This window comes from Cydia strobilella, chromosome 9 (assembly GCF_947568885.1).
Source record: "Cydia strobilella chromosome 9, ilCydStro3.1, whole genome shotgun sequence".
NCBI lineage: Eukaryota > Metazoa > Arthropoda > Insecta > Lepidoptera > Tortricidae > Cydia > Cydia strobilella.
In genome coordinates, this window is record NC_086049.1 from 15,565,593 (window position 1) to 15,588,303 (window position 22,711).

At 40.0% G+C, this 22,711-nt stretch overlaps 2 protein-coding genes and 1 long non-coding RNA gene across 4 annotated transcripts; 2 read left to right on the forward strand and 1 right to left on the reverse strand.

Annotated features, from left to right (window-relative positions):
- Window positions 1–1,179: 1,179 nt before the first annotated feature.
- On the reverse strand, window positions 1,180–4,296 carry LOC134743924 (uncharacterized). 2 transcript variants are annotated; one of them, XM_063677557.1, is made up of 6 exons: window positions 4,083–4,294; window positions 3,029–3,232; window positions 2,774–2,931; window positions 2,186–2,383; window positions 1,844–1,937; window positions 1,180–1,467 (listed from the first exon to the last, which is right to left on the reverse strand). In XM_063677557.1, the coding sequence occupies exons 1-6, from the start codon at window positions 4,231–4,233 to the stop codon at window positions 1,181–1,183; spliced, it is 1,092 nt and encodes a 363-aa protein (XP_063533627.1). In that variant the 5' UTR covers window positions 4,234–4,294; the 3' UTR covers window position 1,180. The 2 variants fall into 2 exon arrangements, with proteins under 2 accessions (XP_063533627.1, XP_063533628.1); XM_063677558.1 differs by lacking the exon at window positions 2,186–2,383 and having other exon boundaries at window positions 4,083–4,296.
- Window positions 4,297–4,603: 307 nt separating this feature from the next.
- Window positions 4,604–10,475, forward strand: LOC134744364 (developmentally-regulated GTP-binding protein 2). Its single transcript, XM_063678144.1, has 8 exons — window positions 4,604–4,876; window positions 4,951–5,111; window positions 6,700–6,870; window positions 7,802–7,945; window positions 8,452–8,559; window positions 9,047–9,204; window positions 9,731–9,857; window positions 10,313–10,475. Exons 1-8 carry the CDS (start codon window positions 4,813–4,815, stop codon window positions 10,472–10,474), a joined length of 1,095 nt encoding a protein of 364 aa, XP_063534214.1. The 5' UTR covers window positions 4,604–4,812; the 3' UTR covers window position 10,475.
- Window positions 10,476–19,788: 9,313 nt separating this feature from the next.
- LOC134743925 (uncharacterized) lies at window positions 19,789–21,909 on the forward strand. Its single transcript, XR_010128058.1, has 2 exons — window positions 19,789–20,075; window positions 20,175–21,909. It is a non-coding gene; the product is annotated as an uncharacterized LOC134743925 (long non-coding RNA).
- The last annotated feature ends 802 nt before the right edge of the window (window positions 21,910–22,711 follow it).

The window sequence follows — 22,711 nt, forward strand, 5'->3', positions numbered from 1 at the left end:
GTGCGTATACGCACGGTAAATGGTATGCTATACGCAAGTTTATTAAAGGTTCCCATTCATTACATCAACATAAGTAATGAAGACGTTACTTATTTTTTTAATAAAATAAAAAAGGGAACCTTTTTCATGATCATGTAATAAGTAATAACTATTTATTTATTGGTATGTACATGTGTATTGTTATGGATGTTTTTTTTGTTTCTAAGTGTGCTTTTGAAATCTAAAAAATAAATTAAGATGTGATGAAGGTAAGATACTCAATTTTTATCAGCCATGTGTATATTTCTTTAATATGAGGATGAGGTCTAATCTAAAAAGGTTAAACTTACAATTTCATGCGCTGCATTTCGTTGATACAGCACGATAAGACTAGTAGATTGTATTACAAGGGAGCGAAAAACATATTTACGGCGAGGGCGTACATTGAATCCTAAAAGAAGCGAAGGATTCTATAATAGAATCCCCAGAGTAACGAGGGATTCTAAAGTAGAATCCTGAGCGTAGTGAGGGATTCAAGTGTGTTACGCCCAAGATGGAAAAAGTTTTGCTACCATGTGACACACTGCTTTTCACATCACCTATGAGGTAATTATGATGTTTAAAAATATTATAGGTATAAGCTAAAAAAATAATGTGCAAAAAAATGCAAAAATAGTGTCCTAGAACAGAAAAGTGTTACTTTGATCCCTCCTATCAGGGAAGAAAAGTGCCACTTTGATCCCTCCTAGCAGGGAAGAAAAACCCCTTTTTCGAATTGGTGATGTGAAATAGTACATTTCGATGCCAGTGCGGAAAGTATGTCATCACTACACGAGCACCGAGATATCTTGCCACGAGCCGTAGGCGAGTGGCAAGACTCTGGACGAGTGAAGAATGACATTTCCGCACGTGTATCGAACGACGTTTTTTAATACAGTTGCGAAAAAATAAGAAAAGCAACAAGTAAGGGACGGAATTCGAAACTTTTATATTATTAATTCTGTGACATCATTGACATTGACATTATGAAGAAGTGTTTTTCTAGCTTTTATTCGACTAGAATAGATTTTGTTATTATTATTGAACCCACTTCAATGAAAGTTTTTTTTTTTTCAATGCATGTTCTATAAGACTGAAACAATTGTAAATATTAGACCGACAAATTTATTTCTACTACGAATAAAATCTGTAAAATTCGAATTTAGTATACACATAATTTTATTAATTTAATGTAGAGAAAGCATACAATTAATAAAATAAAAGATTCATTATTATAAGCGGCAGCGTGTTTTGATAGTTCGTTAACATCAAAACTAGATAATAACTGTACTCTTAGTATATAAATTCTTCGTGTTAACGGTTGCATTTTCATTATTTGCTGTTTTGTGAATTGCGTTAATTTTTGCTGACTAAATTCCTTAATAACTTCTGCTGTTATTGCCGGCATTGCTTCTAATTGTATAGAGCTAAGTTGATCCGCTGGAATACCTAGGGACATTTAATTACAATATTCATAAACAAACCAAATTATGTATATAACTTTAATAGTTCAGCAACATTAAATTAGATAAATCACACTCGGGCTTTAGTGATGAATTAAATCTTAATCAATAGAACAAACGCTAATAGATAGCGAATGTTGAAACCTGACCAGGGTCTAAAATAAGTGTATTTAATTTACTATATCAAAAGAGAGCTATGTTAGTGGCAGCTAACTAACAACATTAACATTTAGATATTATCACCAATATTACTCTAAATACGATATTTAGTTACTTTTGTTCGGAATTTGCGTTAAGTTTCAAATTTTTGGTTCATAAGACGAGACATAAGACATTATATACATGGTGTTTAGTTTACTAACATTTAAGTAATAATCCCATTCGGCTGACTTCATGTGACGTCCATCTGTATGGCTCACCAAAGACTTCGGGCTGTACGGCTAATTCATATAGCGTCTAAAAGAAATAACATTAAGAGCTTATAATATCTATAGTTATGTTTGTAAGCTATTTTGGTACCTATTTCTTTCGAACCTGACCTTTACAAAAATGTATTAATTACTTCCGCCATTTATGCCAATAAGCACGGCTAGTGCGTGAATTCCTGAATTTACTAATCTACAGTCGAACAATATCAGAATCATTGAGGGATCATTGTCTGCGTGTCGTAGCTCGTTAAGCCAGTATCCCTTCGTGACGTTTACCTGAACTTGTTTGTCATTACATTTCTTCAATTTTCCTAAAACGAAACTTTTGAGATCTTTCATAATCACTGGTGTAATCTTTCTGAGCTCATTTGGTGGAAACCCGCATATCATGTAGCCTAGTTCGTTTACGGAGGTTGCATTCAAGTACCAGGTATTTCCGAAATAACGCCTATAAGCTGCTACTAATATACCAAACTGCAACAAAAAGAATCCCAATTTTAGATAGGTATCACTTGTCATAATTAGGTTTAACTTCACATTTTCTTAAGAGGCTTTCACACAATAGTTTAATGCTATCTTCCTAAAAATTTTTCGGCTTTCTAATCTAACACGGCAAACCAACTCTGCGAGTTGGCGCAGCAACTAGTTTCTCCAAAAGCAACTGTAACTGCCATCAGAATTTCCTGCCAGAAAGGAAACTAAACGCTACACCATGTAATAACTATGTACGTAATTTTTGTGTGCTAATTTTGCAACAGCAGTATTTTTTCATAATCTGTAAATTCATTTAACTTTTATTAACTTATATGTATTCTCATATTCTGTGCTGTGATTATGTTTAACAATGACGTGTACAGTATCTACCTTCCGAAAGTGTAACTCTTGGCTGAAACGAGCGAAATACGAACGAACGTTCCGGTCTCCCATATTGACATAGTATAAATCTTCTTCCGGGACAAAGTTCAATAACGGCCCAAAAGCTAACAATTCTCTTCCATGTAAATAGGCAGCCGTCCTTCCATCTAGAAATAAATGATAACATACAATTTTCTTATAAAGTAAGAACTAAATTCTCACTGAACATTATTCTGACTTTTTATTCGACGAGATGTTATTTACCGGTAATAACGTCCCAAGCTTGAAGAACCTTATTAACTGGAATTAAATGTTTCATTCTTATGCTAGAGAGAATATGAAGAATAGTTTCGGCGTCGAGTCTCATGAATGATTCAGGGGGTCCATAGAATATAATATCCATAGATGATTCATGTTTATATTCTATATCTTTTTCGAGATAAAAATCATCGTAGAAATTATCTTTATCTGAAAAGTAGTATATTTTAAACAGTATATGCGAAGTTGGTGGTGGAGGAAATATATGCGACGCTAAGCACGATGTGGTGAAAATATGAACTTTCATAGGACCACATCTTATCGACAGTCAAATAACACACCCACTAGGGCGGAGTCACGGAGCGATAAAAAACCGGCCAAGTGCGAGTCGGACTCGCGTTCCAAGAGTTCCGTACATACATGTAACACGTGAGTGAAATGTCTTTAAAAAACCCGCAGGGGTCGAATCAAAAACTAAGTAATTAAGTCCGACTCACTCTTGACTGCAATTTCTAATGGTTTTCCTGTAATATATAGGTAAAGATCTATTTTGTGTATTTTTTTCAAAATTTTAGTCCCAGTAGTTTCGGAGATAAAGGGGGAATGGCCATTTTTTGCCTATTTTCTTGAATAACTTCTAAATTATTTATCCTAAAATTATAAAAAAAAATATATTTGAGATTCTCACAATGAGCTCTTTCATTTGATATATATATAACACGATATGGTTTGAAAAACTTTATTTTTAAATTTTCTCATTTACCCCCCAAAAGTGGCCCCCATGTTTAAAATTCATTTGTTTATGTTACATGTCCGTCTTTGGGTCACAAACTTACATACGTATACCAAATTTCAACTTAATTGGTCCAGTAGTTTCGGAGAAAATAGGCTGTGACAGACAGACAGACAGACAGACAGACGCACGGTGATCCTATAAGGGTTCCGTTTTTTCCTTTTGAGGTACGGAACCCTAAAAACAGACTTTAACACTCTATTTCCCTCCAATGAATTAAAGGTTTTACAGGTCATTATTTCTTGTTAAGAAAATTTAACATCAAACCTTTCTCAGAGATCGCGATTGCAGAATTTTTGTCATCCTCATAATCGTCGGCCATATCGTATAGTGATTTTGTGGTTTTCAAAGTCGACACTGGAACAATTTTTAACAAGATACAGTAGAAAGAATAAGTACAAATAATTAAATTGAACATAATTACGTTCAATGCTTACGAGGTACAATCATCACATTTCGGGGGTTATTTGTTTTTTAAATCGTGCTAAGCAAAATCTTGTACGATTATTTGTAAAACTAGTTGGCATTGCATTTAAATTTATTAGTATATACAATACAAGGTAAGATAAATAAAAAAAAATCTTAAAATAAAAGTAACATGCAAAGTTAAAACATAGTTATATAACATTTCAAAATTATTATCCTCATCACGGAATAGTGGATCCATGTGGTAATTTTGTAAACACACGCACATAATTTTTTTATTATGCAAATGTGTAAAATAATGTAATTTTGCAGTTGTCGTTAATGGCAAGCTTTATTAATTCTCTGTACACTTCGAACTGTCAATGTCAATATTGTCAATTGTCATTTACGTAGATCGTCTATAACCTATAACGACTTTATGTATGCTTGGCAACAAATTGTTTTAATTGAAATCGACATCAATTTAGCAACGAAATGTCCATAGTGTAGCGTAATATTAAGTTGTTAAATAGCTCCTTAGGATAAAGTTTTATTATAGTTAAATATAAGCTTCCGCTAGTGTCTTACAAAGATGGGTATTTTGGAGAAGATATCTGAGATAGAAAAGGAAATAGCAAGAACCCAGAAGAATAAAGGTTAGTTTAACATGCGTATATAACATAGCTTGTACTTTCAAGTATTTTGTCACTTATTGTTTGTGTTTTGTCAGCCACGGAATACCACTTGGGTCTGCTGAAGGCGAAGCTAGCGAAGTACCGGTCGCAGTTGCTGGAGCCTTCCAAGAAGGGTGGGGACAAGGGCGAGGGCTTCGATGTGCTTAAGTCGGGCGACGCGAGGGTGGCGCTCATTGGCTTCCCTTCTGTGGGCAAGGTGAGCGCAGAATTAACAATGGGTTAATTAGACTAACCGAATTTTTGAAAAATTAAAGCTAAGGGCCGATACAGACGGACTCCAATAGTTGATTCGTCAATGACATACTTATATTATTCTAATAATTTATTTGAATGTGTACAAGTAAAGGACTTTTCTTAATAAAAGTACTTACTTAAATTATTGCAATATGTAAATAATGATGAATTGTAAATTTTAGTACCTAATGTTTATTTTAAATTGCTTTTAGACATAAATAATATATTTTATGTTGATGAACTGTTGACATGTAAAATATTGCTTTTTACCAATAAGCACAATCAATCAATCAATCAATTATATTATATTAATTAGTAGTAGTAAAAAAAAAAAAAAAAATTAAGTGATTTACTACTACTACTACTACTACTAATAATATAAAAGTTTCGAATTCCTTTATTAGTAGCTTTGTTACAGTACTATATTTTTTCTGTGCAGTAACTATAAAGGGGCCCACTGTCAGTTATTCAGAACTGTCAAATTTTTTGTTCTAACTGTCAGGCTGATATCGTCTGGTGGACTGATAATCAGTGGGCCCCTTAATGCTTGACAATATGAAACATTGAAATAACTCTTTTAAGTAACTTAGAAGGATCGTAGGAAAATATGATGTGTTTTAACCTAATTTAATTAAATACTTGTAAAAATATCCTTGTTGGTTTTTAGGGTTCCATACCCAAAACAAAACGGGACCCTATTACTAAGACTCCGCTGTTTGTCTGTCTGTCCATCTGTCACCAGGCTGTATTTCATGAACCGTGATAGCTAGACAGTTGAAATTTTCACTGATGATGTATTTCTGTTGCCGCTATAACAACAAATACTAAGAACAGAATAAAATAAATATTTAAGTGGGGCTCCCATACAAAAAACGTGTTTTTTTGCCGTTTTTTGCGTAATGGTACGGAACCCCTCGTGCTCGAGTCTGACTTTTTCTCTATACTTGTGAGCTTAGTAAAATTTGAATTTTTACAAAAAATGCTTAGATTTCAGATGTGTTTATAAATAGCAATCAAGTAACTCTTTCTGAATAATAGGGCAATTTAGATTGCTTTCTATCATAAAAAATAAGAAAAGTAAATCATATTTGATGAGTAAACGGGGTCATCCATTAATTCGGGGATAATGGGGAGGGAGTCAAGAAAATGTGACATGTTGTGACAAGGGGGAGTCATAAAACTTTGTGACGTCACTTTAAACTATTTTATTCGCTGTATAGTTAAGTAACAAGTTTTTGGAACGATAATCTTTTTATTCATTTAATTTTCTTTACTAATCAGTTTTGGGTTATAAAATTACTAATATTTCTTTTGTCAAACTATTTTGATAAAATATTAATAATACTTCATTTGATTTGCCGGTTTCATTGAAAACATGTGACGTCAAGGAGGGTTTGCCAAATGTGACCAAGTGTGAAAAGGAGGGGAGGGGTCAAAAAACCTAGAAATTCGTGTAACATAATTAATGGATGAACCCAAAAATCATTACAATGATACTTTTGAGAGTAGTAAGTAGTAGACATAATAATTGTACCAACATTTTTTTTCAGTCCACATTGCTGTCAACACTGACACACACACACTCAGAAGCCGCCAGCTATGAGTTCACAACACTGACATGCATCCCTGGTGTGATCGAGTACCGCGGGGCCAACATACAGCTGCTGGATCTGCCGGGTATCATTGAGGGTGCTGCGCAGGGCAAGGGTAGAGGAAGACAGGTAATAGAGGCACTATTGAAATTATGTGATGTTTAAGGAAAGGTATTGACAAAAAACTAGACTTATAGGTATATTGACCGAGATATAGACCGTGATTACCTTTTGTATTGTTTATGCGGGTGACTGAAGATAGCGGGTGGGTGTCAAAGTTGTGTAGACCGCGCTCGGTCTACCCTCACGCGTCGGCTGCGTTCGCTTTCTATAAGTTCGTTTTATACCTTGTCACAGTGATGTTGTAAAACGCGTAGCCAATTTGAAGTGGGAATGGGCTGGTCATATAGCATGATAGACCGATTCGTGGAGTAAACCCTAGTCGTTTACTCCACGAATCGGTCTATCTACTCGAGTGGCGACCATGGGGGGAAGAGCGACCTCAAAGTAAACCCCAGATGCGTTAGGACAACGACATCAGAAGGACTGCGGGGAAGAAGTGGCTCCTGGTCGCACAGAACCGTGACAAGTGGCGTAAAAGGAAGGAGGCCTACACCCGAAGCGTAGAAGAGGGCTACAGAGAGAGAACATTTGTAAATAAAAAAAATAAAAAAGCCTTTTATTTCTGGTTATTTTACATAAAACAAAGTATTTGCAAAACTTAGTCTAGTAATAAAAAAATCACACCAGAACCCTCTTATGAGGTATAGGCGTCTGCCAGAGTTTTCCACCTCTCTCGATCTTGGGCCTCTCATACCCAGTTCGCCCCTGCCACCTTAACTAACCACCTATGTCGTCAGCCCAGCGCGCCAATGGCCGTCTTCGTTTTCTTTTCCTGTCTGGACCTTTCCAGGCTGTCGCTTGTAAGGTTCATCTCTGGCCCTGGACCCTGGCAATGTGGCCAGCCCATCTCCATTTTTGTTTCTGGGCCTGGTTTAGTGCATCTTCGTCTGTGATCTATCAGAGAGAACATTTATTATAATAATATTGATGTGATCAGGTGATAGCGGTGGCGCGCACAGCGGACCTGGTGCTGATGATGCTGGACGCCACGAAGCCGTACGTGCACCGCCAGCTGCTTGAAAAGGAACTCGAGAGTGTCGGCATCAGGCTCAACAAGGCCAAACCTAATATTTACTTTAAGGTATAGTACAATATATATAACTAGCTTTTTCCCGCGACTTCGTCTGCGTGGTGTTAGTAATTTGGGCAGCTTATTTTTTATCTAATCTGCTTGTTATCGATTCCCCATACGAACTTCCACCCCCCCTTTTCACCCCCTTAAAGGATGACTTCTGGGATAAAAACTACCCTATGTCCTTCCCTGGGGCTCAAACTATCTCTATACCAAATTTCAACTAAATCGGTTCAGCGGTTTAACGCACAGACAGACAGACTTTAGCATTTATAATATTAGTATGGATGTAACACAGCCGACCTGGTGCTGATGATCCCGGCCGCCACCATCACCAGCTTCATAAAAGAACTTTTGTAGGATCTTTGGCCTCTGTCAATTCACTATTGAGTCCTACAGACACCAGGCAGACGCCTCTGCCGCGCACACACACAACATGATTAACTATATTCATACATATACATTTTAACTACATATATTTCCACAAATATTTAACAAATTCATTGTGTTCACAGCAAAAGAAAGGCGGCGGTCTCTCGTTCAACTCGACGTGTCAGCTCACTAAAGTGGACGAGAAAATGGTGCAAATGATCCTACACGAATATAAGATATTCAACGCTGAGGTAACATCTAGTGGCAGCAACTGATTCACACTTTTATGGCTGCATTTTAACGTTTTAACCGCCGTAGACTGATATATAAGACATACAATATCCAGCTCCTTTCGCTATAGTTCTCGTTTTAATATGACATGCTTTAAATTACATGAAACTTGGCATGAACATTTACGTAACATGTTAAACATGTCTATTGTATGTAAAACTTCTACTTACTCTAATTTATTTGTATTACAATTTCTAGCAACGAAAACTAATAGTAACTAGTACCAGACATAGATATACACGGTGGCTAAAAAATAAGTGCATCCCGTTGCCAGGGAGGTTTTGGGATTATACTGAGCAACAAATGGCGGCAGCTAGGTTGGTGTGACTCTTGTATAAAGTCCGAGTAATATCACATATAATCTCAAGTGGTACTTTCAAATGAATTCTTCCATCACCCATGGAAATTTGAACTAAGACAGTTTAACAATAAGGTTGAAACCTGCAGGTACTATTCCGAGAAGACTGCACGGCAGACGACCTGATCGACGTGATCCTGGCCAACAGGGTGTACCTTCCCTGTATCTACGTGTACAACAAGATAGATCAGATCTCCATACAGGAGGTGGACAGGATCGCTCGCGAACCCAACTCGGTCGTCGTCAGGTAAAAGCCACATTTCTTATGAAAAGACCGAAACCAGTAGGTGATCGACCAGGGGCCCCTTTTGAGAGTTTTTGTTAGAAAGGGACTTCCACTTGTACCACAAGCTACAAGCTTTTGATAAACGGACCCCTGATAGAAGACTGCACGGCAGACGGATAACTTGGTAGATGTGATCCTGGCCAACAGGGTGTACCTTCCTGGCATCTACGTGTACAAAAAGGTCAATCAGATCTCCATAAAGGAGGTGGACAGGATCGCTCGCGAGCCCAACTCGGTCGTCGTCAGGTAAGAGCCACATATCTTACTAAAAGACCCAAGCCAGCATAGGCAGCCAGCAGCCATCAGGTTCTAACAGTGACAAGGAGGGGGGAGGGGTCAAAAAACCTCGAAATTCGAGTGACGTAATTAATGTATGAACCCTTACGGAACTTACTCATCGTTTGAGAATTTTAAGAATGAATTCTTGAAAATTAGACTGTTTTCATAAATTGAAAATATCTTATTTTTTTATGTTATATATGTGCAGTTGCAACATGAAGCTGAACCTGGACTACCTCCTGGAGACGCTGTGGGAGTACCTGGCGCTCATCCGCGTCTACACCAAGAAGCCCGGTCAGCCGCCAGACTTTGATGATGGACTGATCCTCAGAAAGGTATGTCAATGTGCCACTGCTGCTGCACTATAATTCTAGAAAGTTCCAAAGTGTTGAGTATGTGTAATACAACAGTTGTACAAATGTATTTTAATTGACTTCAAAATTTCAAAAAGAGGAGTTTCTCAATTCGGTTGTATGTTTTTATGAATGTTTATTATTTTTGCTTGAAAGTATATTATTATATTTACAGATTGAAACAGTTGATAAGAAGTAATTATTGTTAAATATTCGGTTGATGTGTATTATATAGTAAGTTAGACAATACTGGATACTTTTACCATTTAGTACCAAAGGAAGCCATCATCTATGAAACGGAACCCTAAAACCACCATGTAGCTAACTGGCTCACCAACTGTTTTAATTTCTAGGATTTTTCAGATGTTTTACCTGTTTCTGGAAGAATTTAGGTACCATAGAAATAATATCAAAATTAAAACTGTGTTAATTTCCAGGGTGTAACCATCGAGCACGTGTGCCACTCGATCCACCGCACGCTGGCCGCGCAGCTGAAGTACGCGCTGGTGTGGGGAACCAGCACCAAGTACTCGCCTCAGCGCGTCGGCGTCGCGCACACCGTCAACGACGAGGACGTCGTGCAGCTCATCAAGAAGTAGGCTCCAGTAGTTGCTATAGTTTGTCAGGGTGTCAAGTACGCGCTGGTGTGGCGCACCAGCACCAAGTACTCGCCTCAGCGCGTCGGCGTCGCGCACACCGTCAACGACGAGGACGTCGTGCAGCTCATCAAGAAGTAGGCTCCAGTAGTTGCTATAGTTTGTCAGGGTGTCAAGTACGCGCTGGTGTGGGGCACCAGCACCAAGTACTCGCCTCAGCGCGTCGGCGTCGCGCACACCGTCAACGACGAGGACGTCGTGCAGCTCATCAAGAAGTAGGCTCCAGTAGTTGCTATAGTTTGTCAGGGTGTCAAGTACGCGCTGGTGTGGCGCACCAGCACCAAGTACTCGCCTCAGCGCGTCGGCGTCGCGCACACCGTCAACGACGAGGACGTCGTGCAGCTCATCAAGAAGTAGGCTCCAGTAGTTGCTATAGTTTGTCAGGGTGTCAAGTACGCGCTGGTGTGGCGCACCAGCACCAAGTACTCGCCTCAGCGCGTCGGCGTCGCGCACACCGTCAACGACGAGGACGTCGTGCAGCTCATCAAGAAGTAGGCTCCAGTAGTTGCTATAGTTTGTCAGGGTGTCAAGTACGCGCTGGTGTGGGGCACCAGCACCAAGTACTCGCCTCAGCGCGTCGGCGTCGCGCACACCGTCAACGACGAGGACGTCGTGCAGCTCATCAAGAAGTAGGCTCCAGTAGTTGCTATAGTTTGTCAGGGTGTCAAGTACGCGCTGGTGTGGCGCACCAGCACCAAGTACTCGCCTCAGCGCGTCGGCGTCGCGCACACCGTCAACGACGAGGACGTCGTGCAGCTCATCAAGAAGTAGGCTCCAGTAGTTGCTATAGTTTGTCAGGGTGTCAAGTACGCGCTGGTGTGGGGCACCAGCACCAAGTACTCGCCTCAGCGCGTCGGCGTCGCGCACACCGTCAACGACGAGGACGTCGTGCAGCTCATCAAGAAGTAGGCTCCAGTAGTTGCTATAGTTTGTCAGGGTGTCAAGTACGCGCTGGTGTGGCGCACCAGCACCAAGTACTCGCCTCAGCGCGTCGGCGTCGCGCACACCGTCAACGACGAGGACGTCGTGCAGCTCATCAAGAAGTAGGCTCCAGTAGTTGCTATAGTTTGTCAGGGTGTCAAGTACGCGCTGGTGTGGCGCACCAGCACCAAGTACTCGCCTCAGCGCGTCGGCGTCGCGCACACCGTCAACGACGAGGACGTCGTGCAGCTCATCAAGAAGTAGGCTCCAGTAGTTGCTATAGTTTGTCAGGGTGTCAAGTACGCGCTGGTGTGGCGCACCAGCACCAAGTACTCGCCTCAGCGCGTCGGCGTCGCGCACACCGTCAACGACGAGGACGTCGTGCAGCTCATCAAGAAGTAGGCTCCAGTAGTTGCTATAGTTTGTCAGGGTGTCAAGTACGCGCTGGTGTGGCGCACCAGCACCAAGTACTCGCCTCAGCGCGTCGGCGTCGCGCACACCGTCAACGACGAGGACGTCGTGCAGCTCATCAAGAAGTAGGCTCCAGTAGTTGCTATAGTTTGTCAGGGTGTCAAGTACGCGCTGGTGTGGGGCACCAGCACCAAGTACTCGCCTCAGCGCGTCGGCGTCGCGCACACCGTCAACGACGAGGACGTCGTGCAGCTCATCAAGAAGTAGGCTCCAGTAGTTGCTATAGTTTGTCAGGGTGTCAAGTACGCGCTGGTGTGGCGCACCAGCACCAAGTACTCGCCTCAGCGCGTCGGCGTCGCGCACACCGTCAACGACGAGGACGTCGTGCAGCTCATCAAGAAGTAGGCTCCAGTAGTTGCTATAGTTTGTCAGGGTGTCAAGTACGCGCTGGTGTGGCGCACCAGCACCAAGTAGTCGCCTCAGCGCGTCGGCGTCGCGCACACCGTCAACGACGAGGACGTCGTGCAGCTCATCAAGAAGTAGGCTCCAGTAGTTGCTATAGTTTGTCAGGGTGTCAAGTACGCGCTGGTGTGGGGCACCAGCACCAAGTACTCGCCTCAGCGCGTCGGCGTCGCGCACACCGTCAACGACGAGGACGTCGTGCAGCTCATCAAGAAGTAGGCTCCAGTAGTTGCTATAGTTTGTCAGGGTGTCAAGTACGCGCTGGTGTGGCGCACCAGCACCAAGTACTCGCCTCAGCGCGTCGGCGTCGCGCACACCGTCAACGACGAGGACGTCGTGCAGCTCATCAAGAAGTAGGCTCCAGTAGTTGCTATAGTTTGTCAGGGTGTCAAGTACGCGCTGGTGTGGCGCACCAGCACCAAGTACTCGCCTCAGCGCGTCGGCGTCGCGCACACCGTCAACGACGAGGACGTCGTGCAGCTCATCAAGAAGTAGGCTCCAGTAGTTGCTATAGTTTGTCAGGGTGTCAAGTACGCGCTGGTGTGGCGCACCAGCACCAAGTACTCGCCTCAGCGCGTCGGCGTCGCGCACACCGTCAACGACGAGGACGTCGTGCAGCTCATCAAGAAGTAGGCTCCAGTAGTTGCTATAGTTTGTCAGGGTGTCAAGTACGCGCTGGTGTGGGGCACCAGCACCAAGTACTCGCCTCAGCGCGTCGGCGTCGCGCACACCGTCAACGACGAGGACGTCATGCAGCTCATCAAGAAGTAGGCTCCAGTAGTTGCTATAGTTTGTCAGGGTGTCAAGTACGCGCTGGTGTGGGGCACCAGCACCAAGAGCTCGCCTCAGCGCGTCGACGTCGCGCACACCGTCAACGACGAGGACGTCGTGCAGCCCATCAAGAAGTAGGCTCCAGTAGTTGCTATAGTTTGTCAGGGTGTCAAGTACGCGCTGGTGTGGGGCACCAGCACCAAGAGCTCGCCTCAGCGCGTCGACGTCGCGCACACCGTCAACGACGAGGACGTCGTGCAGCCCATCAAGAAGTAGGCTCCAGTAGTTGCTATAGTTTGTCAGGGTGTCAAGTACGCGCTGGTGTGGGGCACCAGCACCAAGTACTCGCCTCAGCGCGTCGGCATCGCGCACACCGTCAACGACGAGGACGTCGTGCAGCTCATCAAGAAGTAGGCTCCAGTAGTTGCTATAGTTTGTCAGGGTGTCACCATCCGGCACGTGTGCCACTCGATCGCACGCACCACCGCCGTGAGGGACAGAAAATACGCAATGCGGCGAAATTAAAAACACGTTTCAACATTCCTGACAACATACCAAAAACAACCTACGTAATCTCGTGGGGTTCATTGTTGCCAAGGGCCTGACACTCTTCGATAGAGAAAGATAGTCTTATTGCGATTCCTATAAGAGGAAAGAGAAAATAGTGCCATGCTTTGTCCTTATCACCGACCGGGTGGCATCATAGGTAGGAGGCGATGGCGAAATACCGAAATTTATAAGAGTGAAAGAGAAACAATCCAAATCCAAATCAATCCAAATTTTATATGAATATTCTTTCTCTTACCCCCGGTCGCTCGGTGGCGCGTCTATAACTACTAAGTATATACTATGTCTATGATTGTTGCCCACCAAGCAGTCAAATTTGGTGTATGTCTACGTCTACCATTTTGACGTGGCTTTTGACTTTTTAGAAGTAGGCAGAAATGAAAAGGTAGGCTATGACAAGGACAAATAAAATCGCAGTGGTATCCCCCCCTACCCCCATTTCATCTCTATATTATTATTTCTCTTTACATATCTGATTAATTAAATTAATCTTTGGTTACAGGTAATTATAGTTTTACGGGCACATCTAAATAAACGAGCCTGTTTTCGGACCCCCTGATATCGATGTGTGGTATGTATCTACATTACTATAAGTTTCTTACGAGTTATGAGCTATCAGCTGCCTATTATGTACTTTCATCTATGGGTTGTCAATTATGCTAATTGATAAATCCTTGTCTATAGATCAATCAACGTCAACTAGTGTTGAGGGTCATTTTATTTAAAAAATTGTAAACTACACTGTTTTTTAGATTTAGATAGATAGAATACTCTTTAGGTTTTTACAATGCATGTGCTCGAAAAGTGCGTTTCCTACGGAGCCATATCATGCGGAAAGTACTACTTTTCCGCACTAGTGCTTTTTGTTTTCAATTTTTTTTTACAGTACATATGGTGCTACTTTGGTGCGAATAGGTAATTTGCAACTCGTGTCGATTTAAAACACTCCTTTAAATAATTAAACTTATTTGCCATATGTTTTTTTATTTACTCGCACAATGCATAGTAAAACATTATATAATACACGTGCGTAAAGATGATTTCCGACTCGTATTCCTTTAAACACTCGCTCGTGAATAAAATTCTACTCGTCGGAAATCATACACTTTCCGCACTTGTTGCATAAACAGCTATTTTATGTTAGCTCTTTTAAACTCAAACATTTGTGACGTTTTCAACCAAAAGGTACCACATTGTCGCTTGTCGATAAGGTTGATTTCTAATTGAAGCTATATGGAAATAGCGCCTTACTGACAAGCGACAATAAGTACCCTTTTGGTTAAAACTGGCACATTTATTTGGCAAATAGGCTACAAGGATACTGTTACACGTCAAGAAGAACTTTACATACAAGGAGGAAAAAAGTGTCCCATGATAATTTCCACTACGTTACCCTTTTTATAGTCTGTATGACGGTAACACAATGGAAGAACTCAAACACTACTCAAATCTATAATGAAGTGTAGTGTACTTTTAATAAAATGGTCCTACAGAAAACATAGATCTTACAGAAAAAAACGTGATTAGCCGGTCCACACAGAGCGAACATACGCGCGAGGCAATTTCCTCGCGCACAAAGCGGCCAGTGTAGACGTGCCTCGGCCGAGGCGGAATTGAGGAAATTGCCTCGCGCGTATGCTCGCTCTGTGTTACCCGACTATTGGGATCAATTTGTATGATATTTCTGGTTTCAAGTGGATAATGTATATTTGTTTTTTTTTTATACATTGGCTGATAGCAATGAGGTTGGCCGGTCAAAGTGTTTAGCAGATGGCGCCAGCATAGCTTGCCCTGTCAATCCCTAGAATTGTGTCAAATTTTTGTTTTTTTAATGCCCTGGATGCCAGCCCTTTAAGCCAAATTTGACGACCGGTCTGGCCTAGTGGGTAGTGACCCTGCCTGTGAAGCCGATGGTCCTGGCTTCGAATCCCGGTAAGGGCATTTATTTGTGTGATGAGCACAGATATTTGTTCCTGAGTCTTGGGTGTTTTCTATGTATTTACGTATTTGTATATTAGGCCGGTCCGCACAGTTCAAAATGTATGAGAAATCTACATTAATTCTCACATTAGAGATTTTTTGAGATGTGATTACCTATGTTACAAATAATATATTTTGAAAAAAATCTCCACAAAATATGTCAATTTGTTTTTATAAATCCAAATTATTACTAAAATAGAGAAATAAACCAAAACATCAATCCCCACACTAGAGATTTTCTAATATGCTGTTCTCAGGCATATACTCATTAAGTATTTATATTTTCTTCCAGCTTGGCACAGAAACCTGCCCCCAATAACTTTCTTTATTAAAATTTTTTTTTACATAAAAATAACAACTAATGTGTACATAAAAATTACATGTTAATTAAGCTCTTTATATTTACTATATTCTACAAAAAAATCTCTAACGTAAATGAATCCGTTTAATTACTATTAACCATTTTTGTTTCGAATTTTTTTTTGTTGCTTATAGAAAATGGACACTCGACTTTTGTTTCACCTTCATAAATCTCTTACTCATGTTAGTGTAATAACAAAAAAAATCTCACGTATATGTAATATTGTATGGAATACAACTATAATTATTACGACGTCCAAGCTATTTAAATTACCCACGCAGGCACTAACTGACGGGTACTGATTCACTGTAGAGAACGTTTGATCGACTTCCATATCTCCGTCTCACTTCAATGTTCGCGGTAGACGATCGGTCCGCTTGAACTGCCGAGAGTTCGCGATGCGGTCGACCGTTAATTCTCCCATGACTAACTTACCCAGTTTCATCGGTACGCGTAACGATTGTTTACGCATGTTTAATTTTGATTGCGCGCCTACTTAACACACCTCAGGCAAAGCTCCGATAAAACGCGCAATGCATACATTGCGGCATATATCTCACGTATGTCAGCTACGAGGCTATGACATAGCAATGACAGACAGTGGCAGTTAGTGCCAAATTAGAATACAGACTTTTTTACCAACCATAAAGTTTAGTGCAAAGAGAATTTTAAACTCCTTAGTGAAAACCTCACGGTTTGTGCGAAATTGAGCGTTAAGCTATGCTATGCTAATAAAGATGATGGTGTGATTTACGGAAATTAATAATAGATATAATTTATTTTATTGTATAATACATTCCCGTTTCATTTACACCCAATATTATATCTTTTTCCGTAATCAAATGCGTTTATAATTACTGTAACCGTCTGTGTAGTGTACCATAATATACGCGATGGTTTGTCCTCCGGGCCCAAAATCGATGATCCCCTTTGATTATTTATTTTAAATGAACGTCAAAATCCAGACAGGAAATTTGATTTTGACATTTACGGCTACTGCCGTAGCAGTCGACAGCAATGTCGCGCTTCAATATTGCTGCAGTCGACTGCATTGCTGCAGAAAACGTGAAAAAGGTCATTCAATTCAATGGGTAGTAGGGTTATGAGATGAAATGACGCAATAATGAAACTTTAGTTAATTAACAATATTATATTAAATCATTATTACATACTATTTTACTCGCAAAAGGTTTACTACCAACATACTTCTTGGTGCCCAAATGAAATAAATAGTACATTTCGATGCTAGTGCGGAAAGTATGTCATTACTTCACGAGTACCGAGATAGGTATCTTGGCAAGACTCGGGACGAGTGAAGAATGACATTTCCGCACGTGTATCGAACGACGTTTTTTAACACAGTTGCGAAAAAATAATAAAAACAACAAGTGAGGAATAAAAACAACAAGTAAGGAATAAAAACTTGGAAACTTAAAACGCCGCTTAGAAAGAAAAAATGCCTCTTTTTTGACAGGCGTTTCGGCAGCTATTCCTTTAAAGTGATATTTTCCAGAATGATCAATAAATGGGCTACATTGTCCATTTTTTTATTTAGTGCTTATTATTTTAGTGCTTAGTATTTATTTAAGTTATTGTAATAATATAGTCTGTAAGGTAGCCGTAATATGGGCCTTGTTGTCTGATTAAAATTAAATTAAAAAAATTAAAATCGCCATCTGTAATTGTAACAGGGAAAATTGTCACAAAAAATTACATAACATTTAAATTTTTTGTAAACAACTCATTTTTTTTGTATGGAAAGGTCTAATAATTTTTTTCAAAAATGAATTCCTCGTTCCTAAATTATACGAAAATGATATATAAGTTGCCCTAGTTGCTAAGAACAGGAAGAAATATAGCATAGATTGGACTTGGGGAGCCGACCCTTTCATCCCCCTTTTGGGGGGCGTTACGATCTCGTGGCTACCGGGCTGAATCAGTTTTATTTGCCCTAAGGAACAATCAATCGTGCCAAGCGGCATCGCCTGAGACAAAAGTGCATACTCAATGCGCTTACTTACCACTATAATTTAATAATCAAATTAATGGGCCCTGGAGGGAAATTCTCTGAAAACCTTAAGTTAGCTCATTTTACTTAAAGGAGACATTCTTTTATTTTTAAAAAGAAACTAAATTGCATTCAAAGGTTTTTTTTTTTTTTTCAATTTTGCTTGTCTAAAAATATTCGATTTTATGGAAATTTTGTACGACAGACGAGTGTAAGACCTAATGTTTCTTGAAGAAATGTTATCATTAACATTAACTGTATCGACGTGGTATCGACTAGTAGAATAAAATAGGGAGTGTTTATTGTTTGGAATTTTTAGTCGGTTCGATTCCCAGGCGAGACAAGCGAATTTCAAAAAAACCTTTGAATGCAGTTTTGTTTCTTTTTAAAAATAAAATGAGCTAACTTAAGGTTTTAAGGCACTTTCCCTTCAGGGCCCATAAAAAAATTCCACACTGTATATTCAGAGCACGTCTTATTCTCAACTGTTAGACCTTAGACTAATATAACTTGATCCCAAGTTTCCTTATAATTATACGTAATCGAGGGCCAGGTTCATACTGGTTTCATGTCGCGATGCGCTCGCTGACAAATACCAAGCGGTAAGAATTGCTGACATTTGCGTCTTTTCACTCTCACAGCTCCCGCTACTAAAAGCATCGGATGACAGGATCGTTGAAAAGGGACAAACATATCGTTTGACGTTACGTTACTCTTCTCGTGAATTGTCAAAATTTAAAATTCGAAATTAGCTTTATAATTTGTCCGGGTGGCTATTCGAAGTATAACTAAGTGGACGGTCCTTACTAACCAGTAAGATTCAGATCAAGCATAATAGATAGTTGTAAGACTTCAAGGGTCTATTTATATCTGACACAGCATCCAGTATTCTAAACGTTTTGTGAATAGATATAAAAATTTGACAGCTATCGTTTTTCATATAAAGACAGACACTTAATGCATTGAACTATTGAACCTTAACGCAATGCCATAAGCCATAAGGTATACTTTCCTAATATACCTTGAGGCTAATTCGAACTTTGTTATTAAAGATATCATTTTTTTAATTTGCGTGTGCGTTTCGCTCGTACTAGTTAAAATATGTTTTGGAGCGAGCGAGACGGTCGGGCGAATGATAACAAAATGATATATTATAGACATCTTAAATAAAGTTCGAATTGGCCTCTGTGAATGCCTGGAAATACCGCATACTTTTTAATTTTTTTATGCTGAAAATTGATTTAATTATCGAGAGAAAAATGAATACGTTATTCTTCCATAACTTGTGCAGTTACTGGCAAAAAACTAGAAATGTCCATTAATTGTGCAGAACATTATTTGCTGTTTGTTTCCAAAATCTTGCTGCTATTCTACAAATATAGTAGTGACTCGGGAGATTTTTAAACATGATCGATACAACTACTTCATAACCACCATAGTAAACTTTTCTCTCGGTGTGGGAGTTCCTCGGTCATGAAAAACTTACAAAATAATAATTTGTTTCAATAAATCTATAATTTACATTATTGTCGAGAGATATTCTGACCGTGTAGTCGTATAAGCTTCATAACCCATTCTACGAAAAATATCTTATGTGGGAATTATTGTTTAAGTAGTATAAAAGATTTAAAAAAAAGTTTTATTTCTCAAAAACGGGAACTGATATCAAGTTGTTACTTTACAGACGGGTATTCAATATGATATAGAATTCACCCATGTAGAAAAATTTGAGTGTGCATTTAATGTAACTTAAACTTTATATTGACTCCACTATATTATATATATCGTTGTCTAAGTACCCACAACACAAGACTTCTTGAGCTTACTGTGGGACTTAGTCAATCTGTGTGAGAATGTCCTATATTTATTAAAAAAAAAAAAACACATAGAAAAAGGGGCAAGCTATGATGGCGCCATCTCTGCAAACCTTTGATAGTTGCCAACCCCATTAAGAAACTGGTAGTACTGTATATCCCGAGTGAATACAGAATATGTCACTATTGTTCTGTATATGACTATGGCACGCCTAAAGGTATAAAGTGTAGTCAGAATGTGTTATTTTGGTTATCTGAGTGCCTAACGCGAATCACCTCCTTGTCGCACTTGTAAATTCGTACGTAAGTGTGACAGGGAAGCAACACGTCGAACGTGGTTCGCGGTAGGCCCTCAGAAATTGTATAACTAGTTTGGACGCAATACTATTATGCCTTTGATTTACAGCAATAATACTATTTTTTTTGTATAAATTATAAAATTTGTCAACCCTATGCGACTTCTGGGCGGTTTTCGTTTAAATGTTTATTCATTATGTTATTAAACTTTAAAAGCAATGTAACTTGGTGACTTTAATTTATTAAAAATCTGGCATCTGAAATGCTATCTTGTAATGATCATTTTATTTTAATAGTTAAGAGCCTGACCATGCTAAAAAGGCTGCCTTTCTACTGAGGCGGAGGTGAGAAGAGACGTGCGGAAATTAACCAATAGCATTGGTTCTCCTCTCCGCTCCGCTGGATTACAATCAATGCTATTGCTTCATTCTCACACGTCTCCTCTCATCTCCCACTCAGTGGAAAGGCAGCCTTAGAGCGTTTTCACATTGTCCGGATCGAAGTAAAATGTATAACGTATGTTTTTTAGGGTTCCGTACCAAAAGGGTAAAAACAGTGACAGTTCCAAACAAATGACAGGCCAGAGACTGCAGGCGGACTGGTAATCAGTGGGCCCCTTTAGACTCCGCTGTCCGTCTTTTACCAGGCTGTATCTCATGAACCGTGATAGCTAGGCAGTTGAAATTTTTAACAGATGATATATTTCAGTTGCCAATATAACAACAAATACTAAAAACAGAATAAAATGTGACGTTTTCAACCAAAAGGTACCACATTGTCGCTTGTTGATAATGTTGATTTCTAATTGAAGCTATATAGAAATAGCGCCTTACTGACAAGCGACAATAAGTACCCTTTTGGTTGAAAATGGCTAAAGTAAATATTAAAGTGGGGCTCCTATACAACAAACGTGATTTTTTGCGTAATGGTCGGAACCCTTCGTGCGCGAGTCCGTCTCGCACTTGGCCGGTTCTTAGTATTTGTCATTATAGCGGCAATAGAAATTCATCATCTGTGAAAATTTCAACTGTCTATCACGGCTCACGAGTTACAGCTTGGCCACAATTTCACCACGGTGACAGGCGCGACAATTGTAAAACATCAATGTTGCTGACGTCACAGGTATCCATGGGCTACGGTTACCGCTTACCATCGGGCGGGCTGTATTCCTGTTTGCCACCATCATTGTAATATTTAAAAAAAACTTATTATATCGGCAAAAACCAGGTACGTTTATGACGATGATGATGACAATTGTCACAAGATTTATATGAATTTTCGGTAATTCTTGACAGGAAATAAGTTCTGTGTCGGAATTTTGCGACAATTGTCGTGTTTCTTGTGACAATTGTCATTAGCATCGCAAAATAAGTACTTATTTATTGGCGATATAATAGAGTTTTTTATTTATTAAAATGTTGGTGGCAAACAAGCACACAGCCCGTTCGATGGTAAGCGGTTACCGTAGCCTATGGAGGCATGTGACGTCAGTAATAGTGATTTCGACAATTGTCGCACCTGTCACCGTGGTGAAATTGGGGCCTGGTGACAGACGGACAGCGGAGTCTTAGTAATAGGGTCCCGTTTTTGCTTTTTGGGTACGGAACCTTAAAAATGACGACTTAAAAGACCCGAGTGTTCATCAACACTAACTTTAAGTTTATTATACCTAACGTCATATGAATCCAACGCAAGCAATAAAAATAATCACGACTGTTCAAGAAAGATCATTGTTGTATATACCCAATTATAATTTTGCAATGGAATAAATAGTTTTTTAAAAGTGCATTTTTGTTTTTCTGCTGACTTAAGTTCCGACTGGCTGATGTTAACCCTAACGGCCCGGCCACGACATCGCGCAGCGGCGGCAGCGGCGAGCGGCGGCCATAGGTAGGAACGAAAGGTCCGATCGCTGTGTCTCGCTCCAACCTATGGCCGCCGCTCGCCGCTACCGCCGCCGCGCGATGGCGTGACCGGGCCGTAACCGCCAGACGTCAACTGATGAGCGCCGCCACTGCCCAATCAACTTTCGTCACAGAATAAATAATAGTACTACCGTAGAGAAAGGAAACTTGCTATAAAACCGAAGTTTGACAGCGGTTCAGGGTCGAATCATGCTGTCCCTCTCTAATATATGTCACTATTCACTATCCCTTTCATGATAGTAGACTACTAGTCGCTTTCAAGTCTTTTTGTTTTTGGGACTAGTTTTTTTAAACATTAGTAAATGAAAACACCGTTTCCTTCTTATTTAGACAATTTATTTATTGTTTTCTCCCTCATTCCATAAAATACTTAAAATTAGGTATAACATAACATACGAAGTATAAATACAAGAGTTGCAACTATTTACGTTGATATTAAAATGGTCAGTGATTTTCACAAATCATAACACAGTAACACACTAACTGTTACTCTAAAGTAGGTAGAGTCCGACCAAGCTAACTCTGCATGCCATTTGCAATGACAAAGTGTGGCAATGTCATATTTGGTGGAGTGATGACATAGACAGGAGCAATGTGCATATAAAGTAGTGCAAATTATCGCAGCCGTAAAATTGTCTATGGTAATGTCAATGAGCGTCACAG